This window comes from Callionymus lyra, chromosome 6 (genome assembly GCF_982586985.1).
Source record: "Callionymus lyra chromosome 6, fCalLyr1.hap1.1, whole genome shotgun sequence".
Taxonomy (NCBI): domain Eukaryota; kingdom Metazoa; phylum Chordata; class Actinopteri; order Syngnathiformes; family Callionymidae; genus Callionymus; species Callionymus lyra.
This window is the reverse complement of record NC_141823.1, coordinates 3,177,220-3,191,120: the sequence shown is the minus strand read 5'-3', so window position 1 is coordinate 3,191,120 and position 13,901 is coordinate 3,177,220. Positions and strand designations below refer to the sequence as shown.

Below are 13,901 nucleotides of genomic sequence, written 5' to 3'. Positions count from 1 at the left end.
TCCTGAAGAGTCGTAGCTCACTTCCTGAAGAGTCGTAGCTCGCTTCCTGAAGAGTCGTAGCTCACTTCCTGAAGAGTCGTAGCTCACTTCCTGAAGAGTCGTAGCTCACTTCCTGAAGAGTCGTAACTCACTTCCTGAAGAGTCGTAACTCACTTCCTGAAGAGTCGTAGCTCACTTCCTGAAGAGTGGTAACTCACTTCCTGAAGAGTCGTAACTCACTTCCTGAAGAGTCGTAGCTCACTTCCTGAAGAGTCGTAACTCACTTCCTGAAGAGTCGTAGCTCACTTCCTGAAGAGTCGTAACTCACTTCCTGAAGAGTCGTAACTCACTTCCTGAAGAGTCGTAACTCGCTTCCTGAAGAGTCTTAACTCACTTCCTGAAGAGTCGTAACTCACTTCCTGAAGAGTCGTAACTCACTTCCTGAAGAGTCGTAGCTCACTTCCTGAAGATTCGTAGCTCACTTCCTGAAGAGTCGTAGCTCACTTCCTGAAGAGTCGTAGCTCACTTCCTGAAGAGTCGTAGCTCACTTCCTGAAGAGTCGTAGCTCACTTCCTGAAAAGTCGTAGCTCACTTCCTGAAGAGTCGTAACTCACTTCCTGAAGAGTCGTAACTCACTTCCTGAAGAGTCGTAGCTCACTTCCTGAAGAGTCTTAACTCACTTCCCGAAGAGTCGTAACTCACTTCCTGGAGAGTCGTAACTCACTTCCCGAAGAGTCGTAACTCACTTCCCGAAGAGTCGTAACTCACTTCCTGAAGAGTCGTAACTCACTTCCTGAAGAGTCGTAACTCACTTCCTGAAGAGTCGTAGCTCACTTCCTGAAGAGTCGTAACTCACTTCCTGAAGAGTCGTAGCTCACTTCCTGAAGAGTCGTAGCTCACTTCCTGAAGAGTCGTAACTCACTTCCTGAAGAGTCGTAGCTCACTTCCTGAAGAGTCGTAGCTCACTTCCTGAAGAGTCGTAACTCACTTCCTGAAGAGTCGTAACTCACTTCCTGAAGAGTCGTAACTCACTTCCTGAAGAGTCGTAGCTCACTTCCTGAAGAGTGGTAACTCACTTCCTGAAGAGTCGTAACTCACTTCCTGAAGAGTCGTAGCTCACTTCCTGAAGAGTCGTAACTCACTTCCTGAAGAGTCGTAGCTCACTTCCTGAAGAGTCGTAGCTCACTTCCTGAAGAGTCGTAACTCACTTCCTGAAGAGTCGTAACTCCCTTCCTGAAGAGTCGTAGCTCACTTCCTGAAGCGTCGTAACTCACTTCCTGAAGAGTCGTAACTCACTTCCTGAAGAGTCGTAGCTCACTTCCTGAAGAGTCGTAACTCACTTCCTGAAGAGTCGTAGCTCACTTCCTGAAGAGTCGTAGCTCACTTCCTGAAGAGTCGTAACTCACTTCCTGAAGAGTCGTAACTCACTTCCTGAAGAGTCGTAGCTCGCTTCCTGAAGAGTCGTAACTCACTTCCTGAAGAGTCGTAACTCACTTCCTGAAGAGTCGTAACTCACTTCCTGAAGAGTCGTAGCTCACTTCCTGAAGAGTCGTAACTCACTTCCTGAAGAGTCGTAGCTCACTTCCTGAAGAGTCTTAACTCACTTCCTGAAGAGTCGTAACTCACTTCCTGAAGAGTCGTAACTCACTTCCTGAAGAGTCGTAACTCACTTCCTGAAGAGTCGTAACTCACTTCCTGAAGAGTCGTAACTCACTTCCTGAAGGGTCGTAACTCACTTCCTGAAGAGTCGTAACTCACTTCCTGAAGAGTCGTAACTCACTTCCTGAAGAGTCGTAGCTCACTTCCTGAAGAGTCGTAACTCACTTCCTGAAGAGTCGTAACTCACTTCCTGAAGAGTCGTAACTCACTTCCCGAAGAGTCGTAACTCACTTCCCGAAGAGTCGTAACTCACTTCCTGAAGAGTCGTAGCTCACTTCCTGAAGAGTCGTAACTCACTTCCTGAAGAGTCGTAACTCACTTCCTGAAGGGTCGTAACTCACTTCCTGAAGAGTCGTAACTCACTTCCTGAAGAGTCGTAACTCACTTCCTGAAGGGTCGTAACTCACTTCCTGAAGAGTCGTAGCTCACTTCCTGAAGAGTCGTAACTCACTTCCTGAAGAGTCGTAGCTCACTTCCTGAAGAGTCGTAACTCACTTCCTGAAGAGTCGTAGCTCACTTCCTGAAGAGTCGTAACTCACTTCCTGAAGGGTCGTAACTCACTTCCTGAAGAGTCGTAACTCACTTCCTGAAGAGTCGTAGCTCACTTCCTGAAGAGTCGTAACTCACTTCCTAACTCTCTTCCTGAAGAGTCGTAACTCACTTCCTGAAGAGTCTTAACTCACTTCCTGAAGAGTCGTAACTCACTTCCTGAAGAGTCGTAACTCACTTCCTGAAGAGTCGTAACTCACTTCCTGAACAGTCGTAACTCACTTCCTGAAGAGTCGTAACTCACTTCCTGAAGAGTCGTAACTCACTTCCTGAAGAGTCGTAGCTCACTTCCTGAAGAGTCGTAACTCACTTCCTGAAGAGTCGTAACTCACTTCCTGAAGAGTCGTAGCTCACTTCCTGAAGAGTCGTAACTCTCTTCCAGAAGAGTCGTAGCTCACTTCCTGAAGAGTCGTAGCTCACTTCCTGAAGAGTCGTAACTCACTTCCTGAAGAGTCGTAACTCACTTCCTAACTCACTTCCTGAAGAGTCGTAACTCACTTCCTGAAGCGTCGTAACTCACTTCCTGAAGAGTCGTAGCTCACTTCCTGAAGAGTCGTAACTCACTTCCTAACTCACTTCCTGAAGAGTCGTAACTCACTTCCTGAAGAGTCGTAACTCACTTCCTGAAGAGTCGTAGCTCACTTCCTGAAGAGTCGTAACTCACTTCCTAACTCACTTCCTGAAGAGTCGTAGCTCACTTCCTGAAGAGTCGTAACCCACTTCCTAACTCACTTCCTGAAGAGTCGTAACTCACTTCCTAACTCACTTCCTGTAGAGTCGTAACTCACTTCCTGACGATTCGTCAAGACTCAAAACATTTAAATTGAGTCAGAATCCAAAGAAAACTCACGGGTTAATGCACAGAACGAATCGGTCGGTCGCTCAAGTACATCATGCAGTCGTCAGCGTAGAGCAACAGCTCGAAGCCCAGATAAAGCAACGGCTCTTCTTTGTTTGGTTCGACTCTCGCATGTGTTGGACCGGCTGCTATATCTGAGACACTTCAACCCTCCTCACCCTCCTCACCCTCCTCACCCTCCTCACCCCCCCCCCCCCCCCCCCCCACCACTTCAGCCACTGTTTCCATCAGAATGGGCCGGCGAGGGAGGCACTTAAGTGGAGAGCGGCGAGCGGCGAGCGCCGCCGTTGTTTGTGATGATGAGCTGAAGTGTTGGAGATTTTCCCAGTGAAGAGGTTAAGTGTCGCCCACACGCCGGCGAGAAGGTTCTGACCACAGCGTTCCGGTGCTGGAGGAGGCGAGCGAGGACGAGCGAGGACGAGGAGCGTCGACATGCGGCGGCGGCGTCTGATTTACAATTCGAATGCGAGTATTGACCCGGACGCGGCGAGGAAGACGTGTTGACAGAGACATGAAAGGATTATTTTTCACTCCTGAGCGACAATCAATGCTTCCGATCAATACGAGCTTCCAAGGTTATTTTGGACTTTTTTCGCTCTCGTTAACGCTGACGTGGTCGAAGAACATCTCGAGTGACTGGAACCTCAAGGGATTCACTGCCTGTCGAGTTGAAGGGAATTTAAAAGCACGTTATAAATTCTACATTCAACCTGCATTTTATTATCCAGTTGTAAACGTGTAGTGACGATCGTGTCCACTAGAGGTGGCAGAGAGAAATAACACACTCAAGACAAAACAAAATTCAAAGAGATTTTATTTATTTGAGATTCACAAGACGAGTCGGACTCGGTGAGATTCAGTGGATTATTGTGAAAACATGATATTATGAAAGATATTTATGTATATAAACAACTAAACGCTGGTTTGAAAGTTTACTCAAAAAATAAGAATTAATCGAATTATTAACCCAAGTATTAATCCAAGTATTAATCCAAGTATTAACCCAAGTATTAATCCAAGTATTAACCCAAGTATTAACCCAAGTATTAACCCAAGTATTAACCCTAGTATTAACCCAAATATTAACCCAAGTATTAATCCAAGTATTAATCCAAGTATTAACCCAAGTATTAATCCAAGTATTAACCCAAGTATTAACCCAAGTATTAACCCAAGTATTAACCCAAGTATTAACCCAAGTATTAACCCAAGTATTAATCCAAGTATTAATCCAAATATTAACCCAAGTATTAATCCAAGTATTAACCCAAGTATTAACCCAAGTATTAACCCAAGTATTAACCCTAGTATTAAACCAAGTATTAACCCAAGTATTAACCCAAGTATTAATCCAAGTATTAATCCAAGTATTAACCCAAGTATTAATCCAAGTATTAACCCAAGTATCAACCCAAGTATTAACCCAAGTATTAACCCAAGTATTAACCCAAGTATTAACCCAAGTATTAACCCTAGTATTAAACCAAGTATTAACCCAAGTATTAACCCAAGTATTAATCCAAGTATTAATCCAAGTATTAACCCAAGTATTAACCCGAGTAGTAACCCAAGTATCAACTCGAATATTAACCCGAGTATCAACCCGAGTATTAATCCAAGTATTAATCCAAGTATTAATCCAAATATTAACCCAAGCATCAATCCAAGTATTAACCCAAGTATTAACCCTAGTATTAACCCAAGTAATAATCCAAGTATTAACCCAAGTAATAACCAAAGTATTAACCTGAGTATTAACCCAAGTATCAACCCAAGTATTAACTTAAATTATTCGCCCCCAAAAATGAAAACAATTCTCGCATTTTATAATTAATCTTTTCCCTCCGAGACATTTTTACGAAATAGATAAAAATAATTGTGAAACCAGAACAGTTTGGCATGTTTACGTATTATTTTATTCTTGTCACTCATTTATTTATTGTTTTCCCAAAAATACATTTAAAAAAACTCGTGTTTTTTGACTTCAGCCTAAACAATTTTCTTGCTGCAGGTTTTATTATTTTTATTTCACCGTTTGTTCTTCTCCACATCATTTTTTTCATAACACAGTAAAAGAGAATTCAAGACAGAAAAGATTATTACTGTTTTCTCTTTCACCACCAGTAGATTTTTTTGATCAAAACATGAATACAAACATTTGAAAGTGGAGAAAAGATCGTCGCCGCATGTTTAAGTAAAGCCGTCGAACAAAAGGTTCCTTTGATGCAGTCGTCGTCCACGGCAGCATATGTTCGTCTCAGAGATCCTTTCATGACGTCTGCGGGTGAAGATGTTTCTGTCGTTCCTTCCTCGTCTCGTTGTGTCGCTGCAGCGTCGAAGATCTGGAGCGTTTGATTACGCGGTGGGTGAGGAGGGTGAGGCGGGTGAGGCGGGTGAGGCGGGGGGTGTCTAATGAGCCTCGTGAAAACAGCAGCTGGATCTTCTGTGGAGTCCACCGGGACCTCCGGGAGCTTCTGTGTCGTCAGATATCAGAGAGCCATGACGTCAAAGAAGCTTCTTTTAAAACAAAGAAGCTTCTTTTAAATCAAAGATGATCACAAGGGAGGTCACGTGACTTTAACCACATCAGCTGCTGAAGCTTCATGAAGCTCTACTCTCTGAGCCCACCAGGAGGCGCTCTCTGGTGCCCAACTATCTGAACCGATGGCTTCGTCTCTTCGTTCTTACAGACGTTTTTATGGATGAAAATAAAGAAAAAAGAAAAGTGAATGAATCTTGTTTTAAGGGTTTGGACGTCTTGGTGTCAAAGGTCAAACAGCAGCATCTTAAAGGAAGATTCAATCCAACAAAAAGACTCGATGTAAATGTGTTTGTTCGAGTCACTCGAACTGAGAGTTAAAACATCAGATTCAGACTCGAGTCGCTCAATCTGCCAACAGGGTTTAACTTTCTTCAATTGAATGTATAGGTTGGATTTTTCAAGGTTGACTCAAGACTTTTCTTTTTAGCTGTACACGTGTTTTTTTTTTATTTTTTATTATATATATATTTATGTTATTTTATATTTAATCATATTTAATGCCTACAATTAATAATATATTATTACCTTTTAAAAAACGTTTTAAACCATTGTCAAGACTAGAAATGTTTACTTCCTGTTTAATTCAAAATAAAATGCATAAGTTGTTAAGTATATAGATATAATATTAGTATATGTGAAATGTTTCCTGATTCTCCTTGAAATCATTTTTTGAAGTAATTTTTATTTTTTTTCGTTGAAGCTGTAAGACTGAGAATCTAATAATCATATATATAGTTAGTTTTTTCCTTAAAATAAGAACACATTCCCTAATTTTTAAACATAGTTTTAATTTGTAGTTTATTTATTTAAATTTTATTATTATCAAAACATTTTTTAATTTTTGTGAGTGATATTAAATTTAAATTATTTGTATTTAAAATATTCAATGTTTTTAATAAAAAAAATATTTCTGCCCAAACACGTCGATGATTATATTCAGATCATTATTCAATATAAGTTAATGTTGTCCTGAGATCAAACCTCGTGTCTCACGGACGTTGAAGTAAGTCTCGGGTCTCGGCACCAAGCGTAGGATCAAAGAAATTGGTGCCGAGACCCGGGAACGAACCAGGAACCTTCGGACTGAAGATCTTCTTTCATTTCATTTAGAAGTTAAAAAACATTAATAAGCGTCGTCGTGGTTTCTTCTCTCCCGCAGACAATTCCATCAGCGTCCTGGCGAAGCACGACACCTTCCGCCGACAGAAGCAGGAAATGTACTTCCTGCCCATCATCGTGACGGACAACGGCAACCCGCCCATGAGCAGCACCAACACGCTGACCATCCGCGTGTGCGGCTGCAGCAAAGAGGGAATCGTGCAGTCGTGCAACGTGGAGGCGTACGTGCTCCCCATCGGGCTCAGCATGGGGGCGCTCATCGCCATCCTGGCCTGCATCGTGCTGCTGCTAGGTGAGGAACTCTTGAGCGCCGCCGTCGCTACAATATCGTCCCCCCTACAATATCTGTCCCGACTACAATATCTGTCCCCCCTACAATATCTGTCCCCCCTACAATATCTGTCCCCCCTACAATATCGTCCCCCCTACAATATCTGTCCCCCCTACAATATCGTCCCCCCTACAATATCTGTCCCCCCTACAATATCTGTCCCCCCTACAATATCTGTCCCCCCTACAATATCTGTCCCAACTACAATATCTGTCCCGACTACAATATCTGTCCCGACTACAATATCTGTCCCCCCTACAATATCTGTCCCAACTACAATATCTGTCCCAACTACAATATCTGTCCCCCCTACAATATCTGTCCCCCCTACAATATCTGTCCCAACTACAATATCTGTCCCGACTACAATATCCGTCCCGACTACAATATCTGTCCCGACTACAATATCTGTCCCCCCTACAATATCTGTCCCCCCTACAATATCTGTCCCAACTACAATATCTGTCCCGACTACAATATCTGTCCCGACTACAATATCTGTCCCGACTACAATATCTGTCCCCCCTACAATATCTGTCCCAACTACAATATCTGTCCCAACTACAATATCTGTCCCCCCTACAATATCTGTCCCCCCTACAATATCTGTCCCCCCTACAATATCTGTCCCCCCTACAATATCTGTCCCCCCTACAATATCTGTCCCAACTACAATATCTGTCCCGACTACAATATCTGTCCCGACTACAATATCTGTCCCCCCTACAATATCTGTCCCAACTACAATATCTGTCCCAACTACAATATCTGTCCCCCCTACAATATCTGTCCCAACTACAATATCTGTCCCGACTACAATATCCGTCCCGACTACAATATCTGTCCCGACTACAATATCTGTCCCAACTACAATATCTGTCCCGACTACAATATCTGTCCCCCCTACAATATCTGTCCCAACTACAATATCTGTCCCGACTACAATATCCGTCCCGACTACAATATCTGTCCCGACTACAATATCTGTCCCGACTACAATATCGTCCCCCCTACAATATCTGTCCCGACTACAATATCTGTCCCAACTACAATATCTGTCCCGACTACAATATCTGTCCCGACTACAATATCTGTCCCGACTACAATATCTGTCCCGACTACAATATCTGTCCCGACTACAATATCTGTCCCGACTACAATATCGTCCCCCCTACAATATCTGTCCCGACTACAATATCTGTCCCCCCTACAATATCTGTCCCGACTACAATATCTGTCCCAACTACAATATCTGTCCCCCCTACAATATCTGTCCCGACTACAATATCTGTCCCGACTACAATATCTGTCCCGACTACAATATCTGTCCCGACTACAATATCTGTCCCAACTACAATATCTGTCCCCCCTACAATATCTGTCCCGACTACAATATCTGTCCCGACTACAATATCTGTCCCGACTACAATATCTGTCCCAACTACAAAATCTGTCCCCCCTACAATATCTGTCCCGACTACAATATCTGTCCCAACTACAATATCTGTCCCCCCTACAATATCTGTCCCGACTACAATATCTGTCCCGACTACAATATCTGTCCCGACTACAATATCTGTCCCGACTACAATATCTGTCCCGACTACAATATCTGTCCCCCCTACAATATCTGTCCTGACTACAATATCTGTCCCCCCTACAATATCTGTCCCGACTACAATATCTGTCCCGACTACAATATCTGTCCCAACTACAATATCTGTCCCCCCTACAATATCTGTCCCGACTACAATATCTGTCCCAACTACAATATCTGTCCCCCCTACAATATCTGTCCCGACTACAATATCTGTCCCGACTACAATATCTGTCCCGACTACAATATCTGTCCCGACTACAATATCTGTCCCGACTACAATATCTGTCCCCCCTACAATATCTGTCCCGACTACAATATCTGTCCCCCCTACAATATCTGTCCCGACTACAATATCTGTCCCCCCTACAATATCTGTCCCGACTACAATATCTGTCCCGACTACAATATCTGTCCCCCCTACAATATCTGTCCCAACTACAATATCTGTCCCGACTACAATATCTGTCCCCCCTACAATATCTGTCCCGACTACAATATCTGTCCCGACTACAATATCTGTCCCCCCTACAATATCTGTCCCGACTACAATATCTGTCCCGACTACAATATCTGTCCCGACTACAATATCTGTCCCGACTACAATATCTGTCCCCCCTACAATATCTGTGCCAACTACAATATCTGTCCCCCCTACAATATCTGTCCCAACTACAATATCTGTCCCCCCTACAATATCTGTCCCAACTACAATATCGTCCCCCCTACAATATCTGTCCCAACTACAATATCTGTCCCCCCTACAATATCTGTCCCGACTACAATATCTGTCCCCCCTACAATATCTGTCCCGACTACAATATCTGTCCCCCCTACAATATCTGTCCCGACTACAATATCTGTCCCCCCTACAATATCTGTCCCGACTACAATATCTGTCCCGACTACAATATCTGTCCCCCCTACAATATCGTCCCCCCTAGTAACGCACAACTATACAATGCAATAAAAACATTAGAGTTCAGAAATAATTTGCTTAATAATTGATTTAAATCGCGCGAAAAAAATCGAAATGAAACCAAAATATTTACTGAGGTGTTTATGATCCGAGCTACAGACTAGAATGAGTATAGAAAGAGGAATATTCTAACATTTTTGTTATTTGAAAAAATAAATTATTTCGATCTATAATGTTTGTATTGCATTGTACAGTTGTGCGTTATTATTAGTAAAACAGCTTCAGCCAATCAGCGGCTTCGTCACATGTAGCGCGGGCACTTCCTGTTGGTGTCAAAGTCACATGATCGTCAGACCAGGAAATGAAAGAAAGTGATTATTTTCACGAAGATCGTCTTCTTGTCAATATAAATGTTTTATGAGGTAAAAAGTATCATGTAAACGTTCTGTTGACGTTTCTTTAACACATAAAAATAGTTTAAAGAGACGTGTGACATCATCAAGTAGGAAGTGGGGGATGATATTGTAGGGGGGACGATATTGTAAGGGGGACCGATATTGTAGGGGGGACGATATTGTAAGGGGGACCGATATTGTATAGGGGACGATATTGTAAGGGGGACCGATATTGTAGGGGGGACGATATTGTAAGGGGGACCGATATTGTAGGGGGGACGATATTGTAATGGGGACCGATATTGTAGGGGGGACGATATTGTAAGGGGGACCGATATTGTAGGGGGGACCGATATTGTAGGGGGGACGATATTGTAATGGGGACCGATATTGTAGGGGGGACGATATTGTAAGGGGGACCGATATTGTAGGGGGGACGATATTGTAGGGGGGACGATATTGGAGGGGACCGATATTGTTGGGTGGACAATATTGTAAGGGGGACCGATATTGTAGGGGGGACGATATTGTAGGGGGGACAGATATTGTAGGGGGGACGATATTGTAGGGGGGACCGATATTGTAGGGGGGACCGAAATTGTAGGGGGGACTGAAATTGTAGGGGGGATGATATTGTAAGGGGGACCGATATTGTAGGGGGGACCGAAATTGTAGGGGGGATGATATTGTAGGGGGGACGATATTGTAAGGGGGACCGATATTGTAGGGGGGACGATATTGTAATGGGGACCGATATTGTAGGGGGGACGATATTGTAAGGGGGACCGATATTGTAGGGGGGACGATATTGTAGGGGGGACGATATTGGAGGGGACCGATATTGTTGGGTGGACAATATTGTAAGGGGGACCGATATTGTAGGGGGGACGATATTGTAGGGGGGACAGATATTGTAGGGGGGACGATATTGTAGGGGGGACCGATATTGTAGGGGGGACCGAAATTGTAGGGGGGACTGAAATTGTAGGGGGGATGATATTGTAAGGGGGACCGATATTGTAGGGGGGACCGAAATTGTAGGGGGGATGATATTGTAGGGGGGACGATATTGTAGGGGGGACCGAAATTGTAGGGGGGACGATATTGTAGGGGGGACGATATTGTAGGGGGGACCGAAATTGTAGGGGGGACGATATTGTAAGGGGGACCGATATTGTAGGGGGGACCGAAATTGTAGGGGGGACGATATTGTAGGGGGTACGATATTGTAGGGGGGACGATATTGTAAGGGGGACCGATATTGTAGGGGGGACCGAAATTGTAGGGGGGATGATATTGTAGGGGGGACGATATTGTAGGCGGGATGATATTGTAGGGGGGACGATATTGTAGGGGGGATGATATTGTAGGGGGAATGATATTGTAGGGGGGATGATATTGTAGGGGGGATGATATTGTAGGGGGGATGATATTGTAGGGGGAATGATATTGTAGGGGGAATGATATTGTAGGGGGAATGATATTGTAGGGGGGATGATATTGTAGGGGGGATGATATTGTAGGGGGGATGATATTGTAGGGGGGATGATATTGTAGGGGGGATGATATTGTAGGGGGATGATATTGTAGGGGGGATGATATTGTAGGGGGGATGATATTGTAGGGGGGATGATATTGTAGGGGGGATGATATTGTAGGGGGGATGATATTGTAGGGGGGATGATATTGTAGGGGGGATGATATTGTAGGGGGGATGATATTGTAGGGGGGATGATATTGTAGGGGGAATGATATTGTAGGGGGGATGATATTGTAGGGGGGATGATATTGTAGGGGGGATGATATTGTAGGGGGGATGATATTGTAGGGGGGATGATATTGTAGGGGGGATGATATTGTAGGGGGATGATATTGTAGGGGGGACGATATTGTACCTACAGCGGTTTGAATCCCGAGGCTTGACCTGGACTCTCTCCCGCCCTGCCCCCCGTCCTGTCCCGTCTTCTTCCCGACAGTAATAGTGGTTCTCTTCGTCACCCTGCGGAGACACAAGAACGAGCCGCTGATCATCAAGGACGACGAGGACGTTCGCGAGAACATCATCCGCTACGACGACGAGGGCGGCGGCGAGGAAGACACCGAGGCCTTCGACATCGCCACGCTGCAGAACCCTGACGGCATCAACGGCTTCCTGCCGCGCAAGGACATCAAGCCCGACCTGCAGTTCATGCCGCGCCAGCACTCGGGGCCCAACGGCGTGGACGTGGACGAGTTCATCAACGTGCGACTCCACGAGGCCGACAACGACCCCACGGCGCCCCCTTATGACTCCATTCAGATCTACGGCTACGAGGGCCGGGGCTCGGTGGCCGGCTCGCTCAGCTCCCTGGAGACGGCGTCCTCGGACTCGGACCAGAACTATGACTATCTCCGGGAGTGGGGTCCTCGCTTCAGAAGACTCGGGGAGCTCTACTCTGTGGGCGAGAGCGACCGGGAGACCTGACCTCCGCTGAGCCCGGACCTCCCGCTTCCTCTCCTTCCTTCCGTCCACATGTGTTAGCGGCAGCGCTGGCTTTTAGAGAAACAACAAACTTCTTTTGTATCGTAGCTGCAGGTCGAGGCGTCGGCTTCGCGCCGTCATCGAACCTTCCGTAGGAGAGTCTTGCGTGTGAACGTAGAAACCGTCGTGGAGTTTGTTAGCGGTACTTTTGGGTGTTAGTCATGTGATGGCGTCGCCGCTCACTTCCTGGAGAAGACGTCGAGTCTCGGGAGGATTTTTCGATCCCGGACCAGAGACTTCGAGGTCTGACATGGAAGCCGAGCAGTCGTTGATGAAAGCATTAAAAAAAAAAAAGTGTTGGTTCAGGACTAGTTTGACCTCTTGACCCGAACAATCACGGAGAACCACTGGTCGACCTTTGACCTCAGAATCAGAAGCATTTGCTGGTTTAACTGGAGCGTCTCACAGTCTTTCATCAGAACTATAAAAGTAAATGTCATCAGATTTTAATATTAATTTCTTACTCTGAATATTTTAACATGTCATTTATTTTCATTGGATTTTTTTATATATAAAATTCTTTTTACATCGATTTTTATAATACATTTAAGTTTTTATCATTTAATGTATTTATTCATTTAATTTATTTTTATTTAATTTATTAACGCATTGAGATTATTTTCATTTATTTTATTTTCATTTCATTTATTTTTATTTCATTTATTTATACATTCAATTGTTTGTAATTTAATTTATTTATACATTATTTTCATTTAAAAAAAAAAAAGAAATTTGACTTCTTTTTTTTTAATTCAAAGTTTTATTTTGATGCTTTAAAAATTCAGTGTAAGAAATTAATATTTAAAGTCCGAAGCTCACGTTTACTTACCGTTTACAAAACCAAGTCTTTATTCCTGTAGGTCAAAGGTCGGCTTCAAGAGTCTCTTGTACATTTAATGAACTTCTTTTTTTTATCTCTTGGAAGCTAAAAACACAGTACTTTAAACTTAATTTATCCTTAAAAAGTATTAAAACAGTCTCGTCTCACACAACAAGTTCATTTTCTTTTTAGTATTATTTATTTTAATTATTGTTATTATTATTTCTAATCTTTTCACCATTTATTTTTAATTATTTATTCATTTTTTTGCACTGATTTACCTTAAAAATCACTTTTCTTTTCTACATATTCTTCTTTCTTTTTAAATTCGGATTTTCTTAAATTTGATGAAACTTTTGTTTCCTGTGTCGCTAACATTTATTTTTATTTACATTTCAATCGTTCGAATTTGAAACCAAAGTTAAAATCGGTGAGATTTTCAAAGGCTAAAAAAGTAACATTGTTGTCACACGTTTCATGTCATTACGGCGAAGAAGAAAAAAAAACTGACCAAAAAAAAGTCACTTTCCAAGGCAGAAGAAGTAAAGCTAGGATGTGTTCGGGTTGTACTCGACCAAATACTCGAACCTCGTCTCCAAACATCTCTCTGG

General features: G+C 43.6%; 1 protein-coding gene across 2 annotated transcripts in view; it reads left to right on the top strand.

The window, feature by feature from the left end:
* The window catches only part of cdh8 (cadherin 8), a 152,213-nt gene extending 139,246 nt beyond the window's left edge, over positions 1-12,967 (top strand). The window contains exons 11-12 of one of the 2 annotated variants that reach the window (XM_087793054.1): positions 6,748-6,999; positions 11,932-12,967. In XM_087793054.1, the coding sequence (XP_087649180.1) occupies positions 6,748-6,999; positions 11,932-12,413 (734 nt within the window). In that variant the 3' untranslated portion in view covers positions 12,414-12,967. Of the gene's footprint in view, positions 1-6,747; positions 7,000-11,925 lie in introns of both variants that reach the window. The other variant, XM_087793053.1, reaches the window with a different exon arrangement.
* The last annotated feature ends 934 nt before the right edge of the window (positions 12,968-13,901 follow it).